Genomic DNA, 16,347 nt, shown 5'->3' with positions numbered 1-16,347 from the left:
TACTTGCACGATGAAACAGCTTCTGATGCTAGTCCTCTGTTATCTTCTGTGGAAGATACCCTTCTGTCAACACTTGCAGAATACTTTTTCATACTTTTACATGAAGTAAATATTAGAGCTAACACTCTTCGATTTCAATCCTTCAATAATCAATTTTTCATACGCTTTATTACTAATCAGTATCATGAGTCTCGACGCTTTGCCTTCGATTCTTCAATTCTTCAATCTTCATACGCTTCGATTATCAATCTTTTCCCCTTCTTTTGAGTTCTACCTTTTCCAATCAAAGATTTGGGTTGGTTTCAGACTTTCAGTTTCCGATTTGAGGTTGAGGGCTTGAGGCGTTGTTGAACGATAGCAGAGTAAGTTCTTTATGATCATGTTTGTTTACTATTTTGTTGTTAAACTTCGTTTAGATCATATGAATTTCATGCTTCTCTTTGATTATTTGTTACTTTATGACTCTATCGAACTTTAGTGATTTCTTTGAAGTTTGAATTTGTTATTTCTGTGGTGTGGCTATCTGATTCTATCACTGTACCTATACCTCAGAGATAATTGTTATCATTCGTCTACATTGAGATAATTATACAAGCTACATATAAGTTGTTGTTTTGTACGCATGGATTACACTTGCGGACGGACTAATGGACTTAGGATTTTAGGTCTTAGGATTTTAGATATGAGAGTGAAATTGGGGTTGATGAAAGTGGAAGTCGAGCTACTTAGAATTTAAAAAATTTCAACTTATTTTGAACAATATATTTGTTGTGGTTGTATTTTATTCAAACTTTGAACAATTTGGTTGTATTTGTGGTTATGTTATGTTTTATTCAAAAAAGTTAAATACTCTAGTTCTTTTTTTATTTAAAATTTTAAATTAAGTGGGTCAACCCAGATTCAACCCATTTATTTAACAGGTTGGGTTAAAAAAATCGTAAACAGGTCAATCCGCTATCAACCATTAACCCAACAGGTTGGGTTGGGTTGAAAAATCTCAACACATTTAATTAAATGGGTTGAGTTGAGTTGAGTTGAGTTGAGATTTTCAATCTATTTAATAAATGGATTGAAACCAAACCCAACCCAACCTGACCCATTGTCACCCCTAATCAGTAGGCTTGTGGAGGTATGTAATTTTGGTACAATGGGTTTTGAAGATATCAAGAGGATGGGTAGGTTTAAAGTTGTCAAACAATAATCGCGTGTAGTTGGGTTTCTTGGGTTTTTAAAATTGCAAAATAGGCCCCTGAAGAATTACAAACTTCATAACACATTGAAAGAATGAAGATGCCACCAAGTTAACATTGAACTTTAACAGTCGTTAAATGAGGGACCTGATCCGTAACGAAAGAAAACCACAGTGACCATCCTTGTAATTATTTCATTTGAGGGACCCAATCCAGAATATCACCAAACCACAGGGACGATATCTGTAATTTACTCCAATATATTTGGTCTCCCAGGCCCCCTATTTATAAATTGAGACGGGAAAAAAGGCGTCATTTTATTTGCGGAGAGAGAGAGATGGGTTGCTTGGATTGCTTCGGTGGAGGGTCAGCGAAACAGGAGAGATTGGAGGAAGAACGCAGAGCTTCTCAAGAAGCTCGAGCTAAAGCTGCTGAAGCCGCCGAGAAAAGGCAATTCATTTTTCTCATTTCAATATAATCCGTCTATTCCTTCTTCAGAATTTCTAAATCATTATTTGTTTGAACAGTATCTGCGTTTTGCGTAGTTGTTTTCATCTGATCGATTGCAATTTCAGTCAATTAATCTTGTTTGTGGCCCTAGGGCTGTTTTATAGTTTGGTACAGGATTGATGTAGCAGAGGAAACTATCTAGTATAAATTGAAGGAGTGATTACTTTGATGTTTACGGTTCAAGAGGCAATTTGTGAATTAATTACTTGCTTGAATTTTTTGGAAATTCGATAACTTTATAAAACTTGTAATTCAGTTAATTGTTCAGTTCTAGAAAGTTAGGAGCTATTCATATCAATTTTGAAGTCCGGTATTAGTCCTTTTGACTTCGAGTTCTATAATAGCAGAGGGGCTAGGGATAATATTTATAGCTTAATCCTTGTTTTGTAAAAATATTGGTTCTACAGATGTTTGAAAGAGACAGCAAGGATTCAAAAGTTTTGTAAGACGTGATAGATTGGTCTATAGATAGATATGATTCAACATATGCGACTTTGTAGCAGAAACTAAACCCATATAGTGATACATTGGTGGTAAATCACCAAGACATTTAGACTTACAATTGGGACATTGATTCTCAAAATTGCTTTCCTGAAGATTGAGTTGTTATTAGTTGTTCGAAAATTGGAAATGCTTTTGAAAGAGTACATCAACATTCTTCCTTCTATATGTTGGTAAATCACCATTACGAATATGAACTTCGTTTCAAAGTTTACATCAACATTCTTCCTCTTAAGGCTATAAAATGATAGGCTCCTTTGTCGAGATAGAGTAAGTATGTGATTTTTGAGTGTCAAATAAACAAAATCGATCAAAGTTGTCAAATTAGATATTTCTGTGGTTGGTCTCTCTTAGCAAAAGGTCAGGGTTCAAGTCCTTAAAAATAGCCTTTTTCTTGCAAAAAATGAAGGCAAATGTCGCTAGCGAAAGCCATCTTCAGCATAAAAGCATTTGGAAAATACTAGATAGAAATAAAAACTATAAACAAACCATAGAATTAAAAACATTTGAAGTTACAAAACATAAATGCTTGTGTGGCTTTTTAATTTGGAAAATATTGATTGAATTTTCAAACCTAAACTGGACTCTTTTCTTTCTAGGACAGATGGAGTACCAATACGATGAAATACTTAGCTTATTTGATACATCAAATGTTTCTTCGTATAGAAAGATTACAGATCATGAAATGTGTCTCATTGACAAAACTTCCCATATTGTTGTGACTGAATTTGCAGACAAGAACAATTTGCACAATCAGCTGCAGGTAGAGCTGCACGAGCTCAGATGCAGGCAGCTGCAAAACAGGCTTCTAACACTAACAAAGGGGAACCAACTCTGAAGGTATAATTGATTTTATAATAATGTCCAAGCTGCTTTCCTATATGGCATCATGCGCATGCTATTCTATTATCATATGCATTCGGTAACTTAGGTCCCATCTTCTATATGCTAATAAGATCAATGGGTTCAAATCCCCCTTGCCTTCTCTTTAAAGTCAATTAGTTGCTAGAGTTTGTAGCCACAGAATTCTTGTGTTACTGAATCCATTGTCTGTAATTATCCGTAATTTAGCTCCGGTTTGAGCCCTTGCATGGTCCAGCTGCTCTAGCCAGTGAAGACTTGGATCCTTTTTACTGTTGCAAAACTGATCATGAGATTATTTATTTTGTGGGTGCAGTGGCAGATGGGATGACAATTAGCTTTCGGAACCGTAACATCCACGCTTAAGTATATTTGTAAGTGGGCATGTTGCTTTCAGTTATCTGTTTGAGTTTCTCTTTTGTGATCCTGAATACTCTATAAAAATGGTAGATTTCTGGTTTCCAAAGTCCACAAATTATTGATGTCCTCCACAGAAGAGAGGCAAAATTGATGGGGATTTAGAACTAAATCTATCACCAGCATTTCCGTTTTCTAGTACTCCCTTCATCTAAAAATAAATGCAACTTTTGACTAATGAATGGGGTTAACAATTAGTATAGATCGAAAAACACTCTTCAATATGAAGTTATTGATAAAATAGATGAATCTTATGACCAAAAACAAGTTTATTAGTATTCCATAATGATTGCTAATGTGCAAACAGGTAATTTAGGATGACTCTTTACCAAAAAGAGAAACATTGCCCTTGTTTGGGACGTCCCCAAAAGGACATCATTGCATTTATTTGACCCAAAGAGTACTTGTTATGAACATCACTTATCAGTTCATTTAACTAAACATTTAGAACCCATTTTTTTATTTTGAACTTCAAAGTCAACTCATTAGATTTCAAAAATTCAAAATGGATCCCCTGTTTGGACCCATGCAGTAATAGCTAGTTGGTGACATTGACTCATAGGGGCAGCAGTACGTTATTTTCATTGAGCACTGAGGAACCATCGAGAGTGTGCCACGTGTCCGTATTCATTATGAATGTTCTAAAAAGTTCACGTCCCTACACTCTTGGTGGTTCCCCGGTTCTCAATGAAAATGAGGTTCCTAACGGGACCTCTCTCTTGACCCATATAATCCATCTGTTATCTAATTAATGGCATACATACTTATTACTACTTGACAGCTAAAATTTATCAACTTTCCACCTGGATAAATGCAGTGCTTGTAAAATCATCATCAAGAAGTGCAAAGATGTAATTATTGAAGAGCAGCTGTTTATTGTGAAAGTCGTCTCTGAAATAATTATCAAAAATAGGTAATGGATATTGTGTAAAATTTATTTCTGGCTCCTTCTGCTTAGGACTTCCATTTATTTGATTGTGTACAGTATAATAAAGTTCAAAGGTACAGTTGTTGCCTTTTTTGTACTCCATACCCAAAACTAAATTTGAGAAAATAACAACCTTGCCCTACAACTTCATTACTTCTTGAAACTGATCCATGACTTTGTCCATTCTCCCTGTGCCACTAATTTTGTATAACACTATAGGGAAAATATGTATAGCTCTTGAGGTAGCTCAACTAGTAAGAATGTAAGATCTAGGGTTTGTTGGCGTGACATTAGATTGAGACACGATAGGACTGGGTTAGACAAAAATGCATATTTTGTCTCACGAAATAGATGGAACAGAAATTAGAGAGATGAGACAAGATGATTAAATTACTAAATTACTCATGAGTTAGGTCAAATTAAAATTCTAAACCTTTCGCAATTCCTTCTTCTCGCCCTTCCCGTGCTATCTAGTCTTGTCAATTACCACACGCACCCTTAGGGCCGTTGGAGGTTTGACTGACTATTAATTGGATCCGTGGGATTCGAGTTGTGCACAAGTTGGTCTAGAGACCCACTTTTATCCCAAGAAAAAGAACAACCGACCGTTTAAGGCATTGTTCAGTTGCATTGGATAAAAAAAAAGTCATGGGAAGGGTGAATCTATGTTTTCTTTTTTGGGTAACCCGTGGCTAACCGGGCCAATTTACACGTAATACACGCACCACCTAATCCCTAGAGCGACCATGAATGACCAAGAGTCATCGCAGGTGAGCCTCTAGGGCCACAAGGGCTTTGGCAGCGTCTAGAAAGTGATGTTAGGTCAACCGGCAATAGGACTTGGACCTTTGGAGATTCTCCTCAGAAGTAAACCGGTTCAAATCCGATGGGATTTTTCTCACTGTTCTCCAAGGTTTGGGATTACTTGAGGTGCTTTAAGCTGGCCAGCCATGATTAACAAAAAATAGAGGTTGAAGAAAGAGGAACGGAGTTTTATTGTCCCTCCGTACCCGTATTTTTTTTCAAATTCTACGTAGATTCTTTAGCATCTTTAGACTTATTTATATAGCTAAGTTTTTGTTACAAATGTAGGTAGAGATGGCAAACGGACCGGGACTGAACCAAAGAGCCCGTTACAAGACGACCAATTAAGGGTGGCCTGGTCGGTCCTTTCCAGTTAGGCTAATATGGCACTAGGCCTTTTTTTTTTTTTTTTTAAAGTGCCGCCTGACAGCGTTCAATAGGATTCCCCAAAATCTATATACACCTATCTTTTTCTTTTTAAATATTTAATTTAAGAGTCGTTTATCAAACGCTTATATGAGTAAGTGTTTATCGACAACATTTAACATCATGACTTACTCAACGGGTAAATTTTAATCCATCAAAATGATATCAAATGCAACAATTTATCCGGTAAGCGTTAACCGTGGTAAGAGTCATTGCTTTCACTTACCGTGTAAGACTTTCGGGACTTGCCTTTGCTCTTACCAGGTAAGATTCTTGGTACTTATCATATCTATCTGGTAAGATGATGTTATTTGATAAGCGCTTATCTGGGTAAACAATGTTAAAATGCTAAAAAGACGGCCATGGTTTTTTTTTTCTTAAATTTTCTTTTTGGTTAAATTTGTTTTTTTTTTTGGTATTTATGAAATAGTATATGAGATAGACGGCCACGGTTCTCTTTTTTTTCTTAAGTTTTCTTTTTGGTTAAATTTGTTTTTTTTTTTTTTTTGTATTTATGAAATAGTATATGAGATAATTCAAGAGATGGTGTCAATGGTAGCACTCTTGTTCAACGATTACTTTTTTTGTTGTCTTTTTTCCCTACATTTTTTTTATTTTTTTTTCCTTTTTAATTACTATTTTGTCATTTTAAAAATGCATAAATAGGTCGGTCATGTTTTTATAATTCATGATCTCGATATATATTTTCTAGTTTGATTTTATTTCGGGTTTTATTTTTTATCCCTTTCAATATTATTGTGTTCTAGACTTTCAATTCAAAAACGGTCTTATACAATCTTGGTTCTTGTCGTTCTCAAGCGGGGTCATTGGTTCATGAACATGATAGTTGAAATAAATCCGTTTGACAAAATTAGTACTTAGCAATATCGTCAAGGTAGTGCAATGCAAATATTTGGCGTGCTACTTAATGCGGACAAAAATTTCATGTTAAAACGAAATGTGGAAAAATATTGTGTAGTAGTCAAGACTTTAGAGTTTCGATATATATGTGAATTTTCAAAGCAAATCGAGTTATATAAAATGTTAAAAATATTACTAATTTTTATAATTTGACAATTAAAGTATTTTGCATTTCATTCGATAATGTTTTTAACAATACGACATGTACTCTAAAATTAAAGTTGACTTTGAACCTGATATGTGGTGGCGTTTTTTGCGTACTTGTGTTGTGCATATTACAAAATTAGCAGTGCAAAAAGGGTTTAAACCAAGTTGACACTAGCCTAGATGAACTAATTGATGTTAAAATTGACTTGCTGTAAAGGTAAAAGAATCAATCAAACACAGAGAAATTATTGGGCAGAGATGTTGGTTTGATATCTTACCAATCAACATTTGATATACCTAATGCTCAAAACGGGTAGGGTAAGGGGTATTCTGTTATTTAATCTATTTAAAATATCGGGTAAGGAAATGGATAATTATCCATCTCATAAACCTATTATCCATATCTTATCTTACTCATTAAAATAACAGGTAATGGTAAAACCAAATTTCAATTTGAACTATAAATAATATTGTTAAACCTCAAACATAAACTCATAAATATAGTAATTATTTTATATTTAATTTGTTATAGTAAATATTTTAATATAACCATAGTATAATGTTTTAAAAATAATATAAAAACCGTAAATAACACTTCTCGTTGTATTTATTTTTTCAACCTTGTCTTACTTCTCATTTAACTATCATGAACTCTTTTACTCGATAAATATATATAAAGTAAATTAAAGTATACATTGATATACAAGATATATGATTACATTATAACAAATATTAATATTTAACTTCATCTATTTATGTATATATGTGTGTCTATATATATATATATATATAATATATATATATATATATATCAGTATTTAACTTTACATATATTGATACACACACACATATATATATATATATATGTGTGTGTGTGTGTGTGTATAGACTTGAGATTACATGAGGTCGACTTGTTTCCGTGAAACCCGTGAGATCACTATTTTACACTTGAAACTTCACAGCAAAACGTTGTGAAGTGCTGTGAAGGTTCGGTTTTTTTTTTACATTCAGAGCGTTTTGATATGAAGTTTCAAGTGTAAAAAAGTGGTATCACAGGTCTCACGAAAACAAGTTAGTCTCACGTGAACTCAACCCTATATATATATATATATATATATATATGTGTGTGTGTGTGTGTGTGTGTATATATATATGTGTGTGTGTGTGTATAGAGGAGTTATCAAATGAAAACCACTTCAATTTGTAAAAACCGTAAAAACTACTTTCATCCGTCGTAATCATATGAAATTTTTTCATGAAATTGTTTAATCTTGTAAAATTGTTTCATATAATACTTTTTTTTGATGAAGTTGTTTCATACATGATTATGAATTTGTTTCATATATTACTTAATGAAATTTTAATGAAACTGTTTCATGTATTTCTCTAAAATTAAAATAATGAAGATGATAATATCCATGATTAACATCCTCCACAATAAAAATGATTAATCAACCTCTTATAATTACAAAAATATGAACAAAATGAAAAATTATGATTAGTGGACTGAGGTTTTTACGATTTTTACAAATTGAGTGGTTTTCATTTGATCACACCCCTGTCTGTGTGTGTGTGTGTATATATATATATATATCGTAACATGTAAAGGGTAATGGATAACAAAAAAAACGTTTATCTATATCTTATCCATTAAAATTTCGGATAAATAGATAAATAGATAAGATTTTCTTTACTCATACTCTTATCTAACGGATCGAAACATAAGAGCCTTAGTCATTGCAAGCCCTAGATGTAACTATAAAATGGAGTTTGATCCACTTAATGCTTGATCGTATACTTGTGCACAAAGATCAATTCAAACCAATTTACGACCATCTCGTCGAAGGTGATGGCATTAGTACTTGGTATTAGAGGGTTATCAAAATATTAGTTGATATATAATAAGCATTTAAAAGATGTCACGTTTTAATTATATGGCATATATTATCCTACTAGTTGTTTATATATTTATATATAGAGAGTGACAGAGAAAAAAGAGTAAAGCTCATATGAAAACGATAACTAAATAAACAAAAACAGAAAACAGTTGCAAATAAATGGAACCAATTCAAATCCAATAAGGAATAAAAATCCCCTTGTGATCATGGAGGTTCAAATGCGGTGACTCCGGGCTATCTACAAAGCAGGTGGTCGTCCTGGGATTAGTCTGCTCGCATAGCGGATTGGATATCCAGGTTAATAAAAAAAATGGAACCAATCAAATGCAAATAATGTAAATCTTGTTTTGAGTTAAACAACACAAATAATCAAAAGGATCGAGTTTTGTATGTTCATAATAAAGAATCATCATGTATATTATGGTTCAATCTACAAGATGAGAAATGAAAACTTAATTGTAGTATTACTAAGGATTGTCTTACTTGATGAAGCAGTGATCACTCATAATACTCTCTTTAATGCAACGTAATTATGATGGAGTTAGAATTTTGTATTAAAGTCTCCAATTAATGGTGCACTCAAGATGATAGAATAAAGGAGACCATTTCTATATCATACGGTTTTGCATCAAGAGAATTAGTGAAAGAGATACCACATATTTATAGTAGTTAGTTATAGTCGGTTACATGGACCAATATCGTCCATCAAGATAGTCCGAGGAGCTGTATGTCAATAAGTCATAAATGAAAGACTTAAATAAAACAGTTTTCACTAATATGAGATTAACATAATTATTAATATAAATAGTCCAGACCACTTAAATAGAACAAATTTCTAACATTCTCCCACTTGGTCATATGGCTATTTATTTAAACAATAAGTTGGCCAAGTGTTAATCTCATTAGTGAGTCACAATGAAATTAAAAGTAATGAAGCAAAATGATATAATCTTACATGTCACCGATGACATGGGATCCCTATCAATTATACTTTCAGTATTCGTACAAAACAATAATGAAAATCATTAGTGGTTCTCTTGTTTGCTCATTAGGACAATTAGTGTTAACAAACTATTAGAGCAAACTTAAATAACATAATGTGAAAGATAGGGATGTAAGTGCTTACTTTCAGTGATAGTTGGATATATTATGACATCAAGAAAGGCTAACTCGAAAGCCCATGTTCACATACTCAATAAATGGCTTAGGCGGTAATCCTTTAGTGAGGGGGTCCACCAACATGTCCCTAGTACTAATATATTCCACAGTTATGCGTTTTTCTTCCATACGTTCTCGAAAGAAATTGATACTTAGGGTCTAGATACAAGTCGACACCACTTGAACTGTTGTTTGAAAAACTCATGGCAGCACTATCGTCACAATAATGTTTCAAAGGCCTTGACATAGAGTCAACAATTTTGAGTCCGCAAATTAGATTTCTCAATAAATAGCATGGGATATAGCATGATAACATGCTACATATTTGGCCATCATAGTCGAAGTAGTGGTTAGCTCTTGTTTATGACTCCGCCAAGATATAGGTCCACCTAAAAACATGAATATGTACCCCGAAATTGATTTCTTGTCATCTTTGCATTTAGCAAAGTCATAATCAGAATACCCTACAACTTCAAGGGAATTAGTTCTTTTATAAGTGAGCATGTATTCTTTTGTCCCTTGTAGGTAACGTAATACTTTCTTGGCTGCTTTCCAATCGTCTAAACCTAGGTTAGATTGATAACGACCAAGCATGCTAGTGATGTATGCTATATCAGGTCGGGTGCATACTTAAGCATACATTAAACTTCCGATGACCGATGCATAGGGAATTAGTTTCATTTGATCACGTTCATCCTTAGAATTAGGGCATTGATATGAGCCAAATTTGTCACCTTTCACAACAGGGGCAACAGAAGGAGCACAATTTTGCATATTATACTTATTGAGGATACAATTCATATAGGCCTTTTGAGATAAGCCTAATATGTCATTTTTTCTATCACGGTGAATTTCAATACCAATTACATAAGAAGCTTCACCAAGATCTTTCATATCAAAATTATTTGACAAGAAGTGTTTAACCTCAAATAACATATCTTTATTGTTACTAGCAATCAATGTATAAGACTAGTATAGTGAACTTGCTCCCACTCATCTTGAAGTATATGGATTGATCAATTGGGTTCTTTTTGAAGTTGTAATTTTTCATAACCTCATCAAACTTCAAGTACCATTGCCTTGAAGCCTGTTTAAGCCCATAAATTGACTTGTTAAGTTTACATACTAGATGTTCACTTCCCTCAACCTTAAAACCTTCTAGTTGAGTGTAAACATTTTCATATAAGTCACCATTTAGGAAGGCGGTTTTAACGTCCATTTGATGTAGCTCTAAATCATAATGAGCTACCAACACCATAATTATTCTAAAAGACTCATTTCTCGACACGGGTGATAAAGTTTCCTTATATTCTATTCCCTCCCTTTGAGTAAAACCCCCCTTAGCTACCAATCTTGCCTTATAACGTTCAACATTTCCTTTAGGGTCAAGCTTTGTTTTATAGACCCACTTACAACTTACAAGTTTTGAGCCCATAGGTAATTTTGTAAGTTGCCAAACGTTGTTAGCATGCATAGAGTTTATCTCATCATTCATGGCATCAAGCCATTGTTTTGAACGATTACTAGTTTTGGCCTCATTATATGTAGTTGGGTCTTCAAATTTGCCCAAGTCATAGGCGGCCTCATTAAAAAAGGTAACATAGTTATTATAAGTAGTAGGCTTTCTAGATCTTTGTGATCTTCCTAAAGGTTGAGTATCTTCTACAAGTTCATTATTAAGTGGAGTAACTTCATGTAATATTTCATTCTCGATTTGAGTATCCACAATTTCATTATTTGATGTTGATGTTATATTCTCATTGGGAATAGAAATTGGCACAAGTAAATTTGGAGTTTTATCGGGTGCCTATTCTTCGTATAAGTCAACAACTCTTGAACCATTACTCCCACTCAAATTTGCATTTTCAAGAAATTCTACATGTCTAGTTTCAACTATTCTAGTGGTGTGCAGCGATGCATAAAATTGGTAAAATGACCCAACCCGCTAAATCAATCCCAACCCAACCTAGAATTAGTAGGTTGGGTTGAGATTTTTAACTCACTTAAATAAATGGGTCAACCCTCCTAACCCATTTAAATAAATGGATTGGGTTGAGTTGAATTTTTCAACCTGTTTCTAATCCATTGAAAATATTATATAATTTTATTTTGTTCCTAATATTATATCTAGTATTCTAATCTTTAATTTTGTTTAGTTCTTAATTGAAAATCCTACCTTTATGAGATGAAAGTCCAAATTCCAATCTCCTCCATTACTCTTAATTATCATGAAACCCTAAGAAAACCCTTTAGTCCATTACTCCATTATCGTCTCCAAAGTCCAATCCAACTCTTCAAGTCTGTTGTCCGTCTCTCGTCCTTTCAATCTCTCAATCTCGGCTCTTTCTCCGTGCAACGTTTTTCTTCCTTTCGGCTCTCTCTTCGTTCAACATTTGTCTAATTGTCTCCCTCTAGGTTTTCTCTCTGTCCAGGCATCTTGGTGAAAGTGGAAGTCGAGTTACTTAGAATTTAAATTTTTCAATTTATTTTGAACAATATATTTGTTGTAGTTGTGTTTTATTCAAACTTTGAACAATTTGTTCGTATTTATGGTTGTGTTGTTTTTTATTCACAAAAATTAAATAGTCTAGTCCCTTTTTTATTTAAAAATTTAAAATTAAATGGGTCAAACCCAAGTTCAACTCATTTATTTAATAAATGGGTAAATAAATGGGTTGAACCCGAACCTAACCCAACCTGACCTATTGCCACCGCTAGTACCCCTTAGACCTTTCAGGGTAACGAACAAAATAACAAGTAATGGTCTTAGGGTCCAACTTCTTGATTTGAGGATTGCAAAGTTTGGCTTCAGCCTGACATCCCTAAATTTTAAAATAATTTAATAGTGGTTTCCTTCTCGTCCACAATTCAAATGGTTTCTTAAGGATGACTTTTGAGGGGACACGATTTAGGATGTGTATGGTTGTTTTAAGTGCTTCGGTCCATAGGAATTGCAGAAGAGATGAGTTTGCTATCATACTACATACCATGTCCATAAGGGTATGGTTACGCCTCGCCGCAACCCCATTTTGTTGAGGAGTGCCTGGCATAGTGAATTGACTAATTATGAAATGAGTTTTGCAGAAGTCAGCAAATGGTCCAGGAGCTTGACCCACATCCGTATGTCCACCATAATATTTGCCACCCCTATTCGATCTCACCACCTTTATCTTACAATCGATTTGATTTTCGACCTCGGTTTTAAAAGTTTTAAACATATCAAGTAAGTCGGACTTCTCATTAATAAGGTATAAATAAGTGTAGTGTGAATAATCATCTGTAAAAGTTATAAAGGACTTATAACCTCCTAAACCGGAAGGAAAATGTCCACATATATCAGTGTGAATAATTTTAAGTAAACTTGAACTCCGAGTAGACCCTTTCTTATTCTTGTTCACCATTTTCCCTTTGATGCATTCAATACATGTATCAAAGTCCGAAAAATCAAGATCAATGATAATTCCATCTTTTACAAGACGTTTCATTCTATCTTGTGATATATGGCCTAAATGTTTATGCCATAATCGAAAGGAACGTTCTATGTCTCTCTTTCTTCTAGTTACATGGCTACATTCATTTATATTCATAGTAAGTAATGATTCCGAAAATTTATCATCAAGATTTAACTTATAGAGTTCTCCCTCCATCACACCAGAACCAACAATCTTAGAATTATAATAAATAATTACTTTATTATAAGTGAAGTTGAACTCATATCCAATAGTAGTTATTTTAGATACAGATATTAAATTCCGACTTATACTTGGTACATACAAGGTATCTTGAAGATGTAATTTGTTTCCACCTTCATGTAATAATGAAATTGTCCCTAATGCTTCCACCTTGACTTCATTTCCGTCCTCAACTTTAACGGTCCGTTGATTGTTTTCCATTGTTTTCTTTATATGGAATCCCTCTAAAGAGTTTTTTTTTTATTAACCTGGATATCCAACCCGCTATGCGAGCCGACTAATCCCAGGGCGACCACCTGCTTTGAAGATAGCCCGAAGTCACCGTATTTGAACCTCCGTGGCCACAAGGGGATTTTTATTCCTCCTTTGATTTGAACCTGGGACCTCCTAGTACTTTTGACCTTTGGAGCCAAGCTCAAACCAATCAGGCACCACCCTTGTGGTTATCCCTGTAAAGAGTTAGTCACATGAATCATGGAACCCGTGTCAATCCACCAACCCTTACACCACATTTGCATATAACACATATTTCATTTCCAGGAAACATAATTTACACCACATAGGTCCCACTAGTACAAGGATTCTTATATGTACAAATATACATATGAAAAATTCCAAAATAAAATCCCTACACCAATACATGTATAACAACATGTATCTTCAAAATAAGCAATCATCATGCTGATCTTCAAAAGCAGATATTATATAAGAAAAATAATCACATTTTCCCCTTCCCCTTAATATCTCTTGACCCCGCGGTTCCTACATTGCACATTTTTGAAATACAAAATGAGGGTTAGACCAGAAGGGTCTAGTGAGTAAATCCCTTCTTTGCATATGCAGGGTGATGAACACCAAAATCTGATAAAATAACTTTTACACAGAAATATATACATTTCAGTATAATATGGTAATTCAACAATACGATCAAAATGAGATCAACAGTTTACTTCAACCCATGATTCAAATATACCTTTCTAAAACCCAGAGCTCAAAATAATACTCTTAACTTAATGAGCCAGAGCTCCTCTGGTTCAACAGACCAGAGCCTCCCTCTGCCTTACCAACCAGAGCCTCTGGTTCTACTAACCAAAGCCTTTGTATCTAAATAAATGATGACCAATCAGAGATCCTCTGGACCAAATAAAACTTTGGGTCCAGAAGAGCATAACATAATTTAAATAGACGATTGCACTAGAATCAGAGCTCCTCTAACTCTTAAACTTTATTTATAAATATTTTTGAAGAAAAGATAATTTTTAAAGAATAAAACACAGAACTAAGATACAAAACTTCTGCATGAAACATATAGAGCCTTTGATTTATAAAAATTCCCAAAGTATATAAAATCCTATCTATATAATCAGAGGTCCTCTGGTTCTTACTCAAAGACCAACCAGAGCCCCTCTATATGTATTAAAGACATTGATAAAATCTTAGGCAATAAATGCCTCTGGTGACAAATCATTTTCCCCTTCTCAATAACATCTAAATTATTATTTCTAAAAAGAGCAATATTTCTAATTCATCAAATCACAAAGAAATGATGATTTAGAGTTATTGTATCTAATTAGTGACAATAACAAGAGCTATAATAATATCCACATATGACAATGTCTCTCTTATTCCATGGTACACCTCTCCCACTCTTATTCCTTCATTAAAGTAGGGTTACTTACCAGAACAGACATAAGTCACCACATCTGGAAGTACCCATCACCCAGTTCCAAGCCAGAACAGACAAATGTCACTACGTCTGGGGAACTACATCTTAAAGCAAGTTTCATACCAAAACAGACTTACGTCACCACGCTTGGTAGAAACATTTCTAAAAATACAGTTCCATACCAAAACAGACTTACGTCACCACGCTTGGTAGGAACATTTCCCAAAGTACAGTTTTGTTAGGATTGAAAGTCAGTGTAATATTGTATTCGTCTTGAAAGATAAGTATGGATCATATTTTATTTCTGATCATCCTGTTCAAAGTGCTAAAAAGAATATATCTAATATGTATAGATGGTTTGAAAATTACAACATACCCCAACCCGATACTAACAAAATAGGACCCAAGTTCGTTTGGGTACCAAAATCTACTTAATCTGGTTTTGCAGGTGTGTCAATTTTGTGCTGATCAGAATATCATTTCAGTGATACACCAATTCAGGGGGAGCTGTAATCGGTTCCACTAAGGCTTCTGAACAATTCAGTTCAGAACCCGTGCTTTACCGAGTGTGGCTTCTAAACACACAGTTTAGAACCAGTACTTAAAATGTTTTCTTCAAATTTTTTTAATTTTTTGAGCTTCAATGAAACATTACTATAATCTACTTTCTAGGGGGGAGTCTCTAGAAAGTTCAATAAAAGTTTTTGGAAAATAATTTTTTTGGGGAAACGAGTACATTCTCTGAACAAGTATTTTCTGAGATTTTACTTACGTAATTTCTCATCGTACATAACTGCAATACCTGTTTCAGCTATTCTTCAAATTGCTATTATCACGTCTCTTATACGAAAATCATTTTCGGTGATAATACGCTCGTTTTTATTCAAAGTTTATTTTCTGATATTTTTTTTACTTTGATTGATATACATTCAATAATTTTTTGAATATCAATCTGTAAACTTGTTCTTACAGATCTTCATTCATTTCTCTCATATACCGAATAATCTGTTCGTTGTCGCATCATTCTTTCATTAATTGTGCTTAAAGCCAAATATTATGATCAATTTTTATCTTATCATTGTGCTTTATCTGAAATATTATTTTTGATCAACTGTTTGTGATCAATTGAGCATAATGCTAAATTTTAGGAGGAACTGAGTGCTTATCAGAAACACCTCAATGGAATGTCAAAACCGACCAACCTACCCATGAGGACAACCATATCTGA

General features: G+C 33.8%; 1 protein-coding gene across 1 annotated transcript; it reads left to right on the top strand.

Moving 5' to 3' along the window:
• The first annotated feature begins 1,485 nt into the window (after positions 1 to 1,485).
• Positions 1,486 to 4,549, top strand: LOC112509875. Its single transcript, XM_025115071.1, has 4 exons — positions 1,486 to 1,640; positions 2,936 to 3,041; positions 3,379 to 3,436; positions 4,297 to 4,549. The coding sequence occupies exons 1-3, from the start codon at positions 1,528 to 1,530 to the stop codon at positions 3,391 to 3,393; spliced, it is 234 nt and encodes a 77-aa protein (XP_024970839.1). The 5' UTR covers positions 1,486 to 1,527; the 3' UTR covers positions 3,394 to 3,436; positions 4,297 to 4,549.
• The last annotated feature ends 11,798 nt before the right edge of the window (positions 4,550 to 16,347 follow it).

The sequence above is a fragment of the Cynara cardunculus genome (genome assembly GCF_001531365.2).
Source record: "Cynara cardunculus var. scolymus isolate 2C chromosome LG 3, CcrdV1, whole genome shotgun sequence".
NCBI classification, from domain to species: domain Eukaryota; kingdom Viridiplantae; phylum Streptophyta; class Magnoliopsida; order Asterales; family Asteraceae; genus Cynara; species Cynara cardunculus.
The sequence above is the reverse complement of the archived record's forward strand: the minus strand, read 5'-3'. Positions and strand labels throughout refer to the sequence as shown.

Bases quoted from the DNA above. Each gene is read 5' to 3' on its own strand.
- LOC112509875 (XM_025115071.1), top strand. From the start codon at position 1,528: ATGGGTTGCTTGGATTGCTTCGGTGGAGGGTCAGCGAAACAGGAGAGA. The intron at 1,641-2,935 runs GCAATTCATTTT...CTGAATTTGCAG, and splicing joins GCTGAAGCCGCCGAGAAAAG to ACAAGAACAATTTGCACAAT.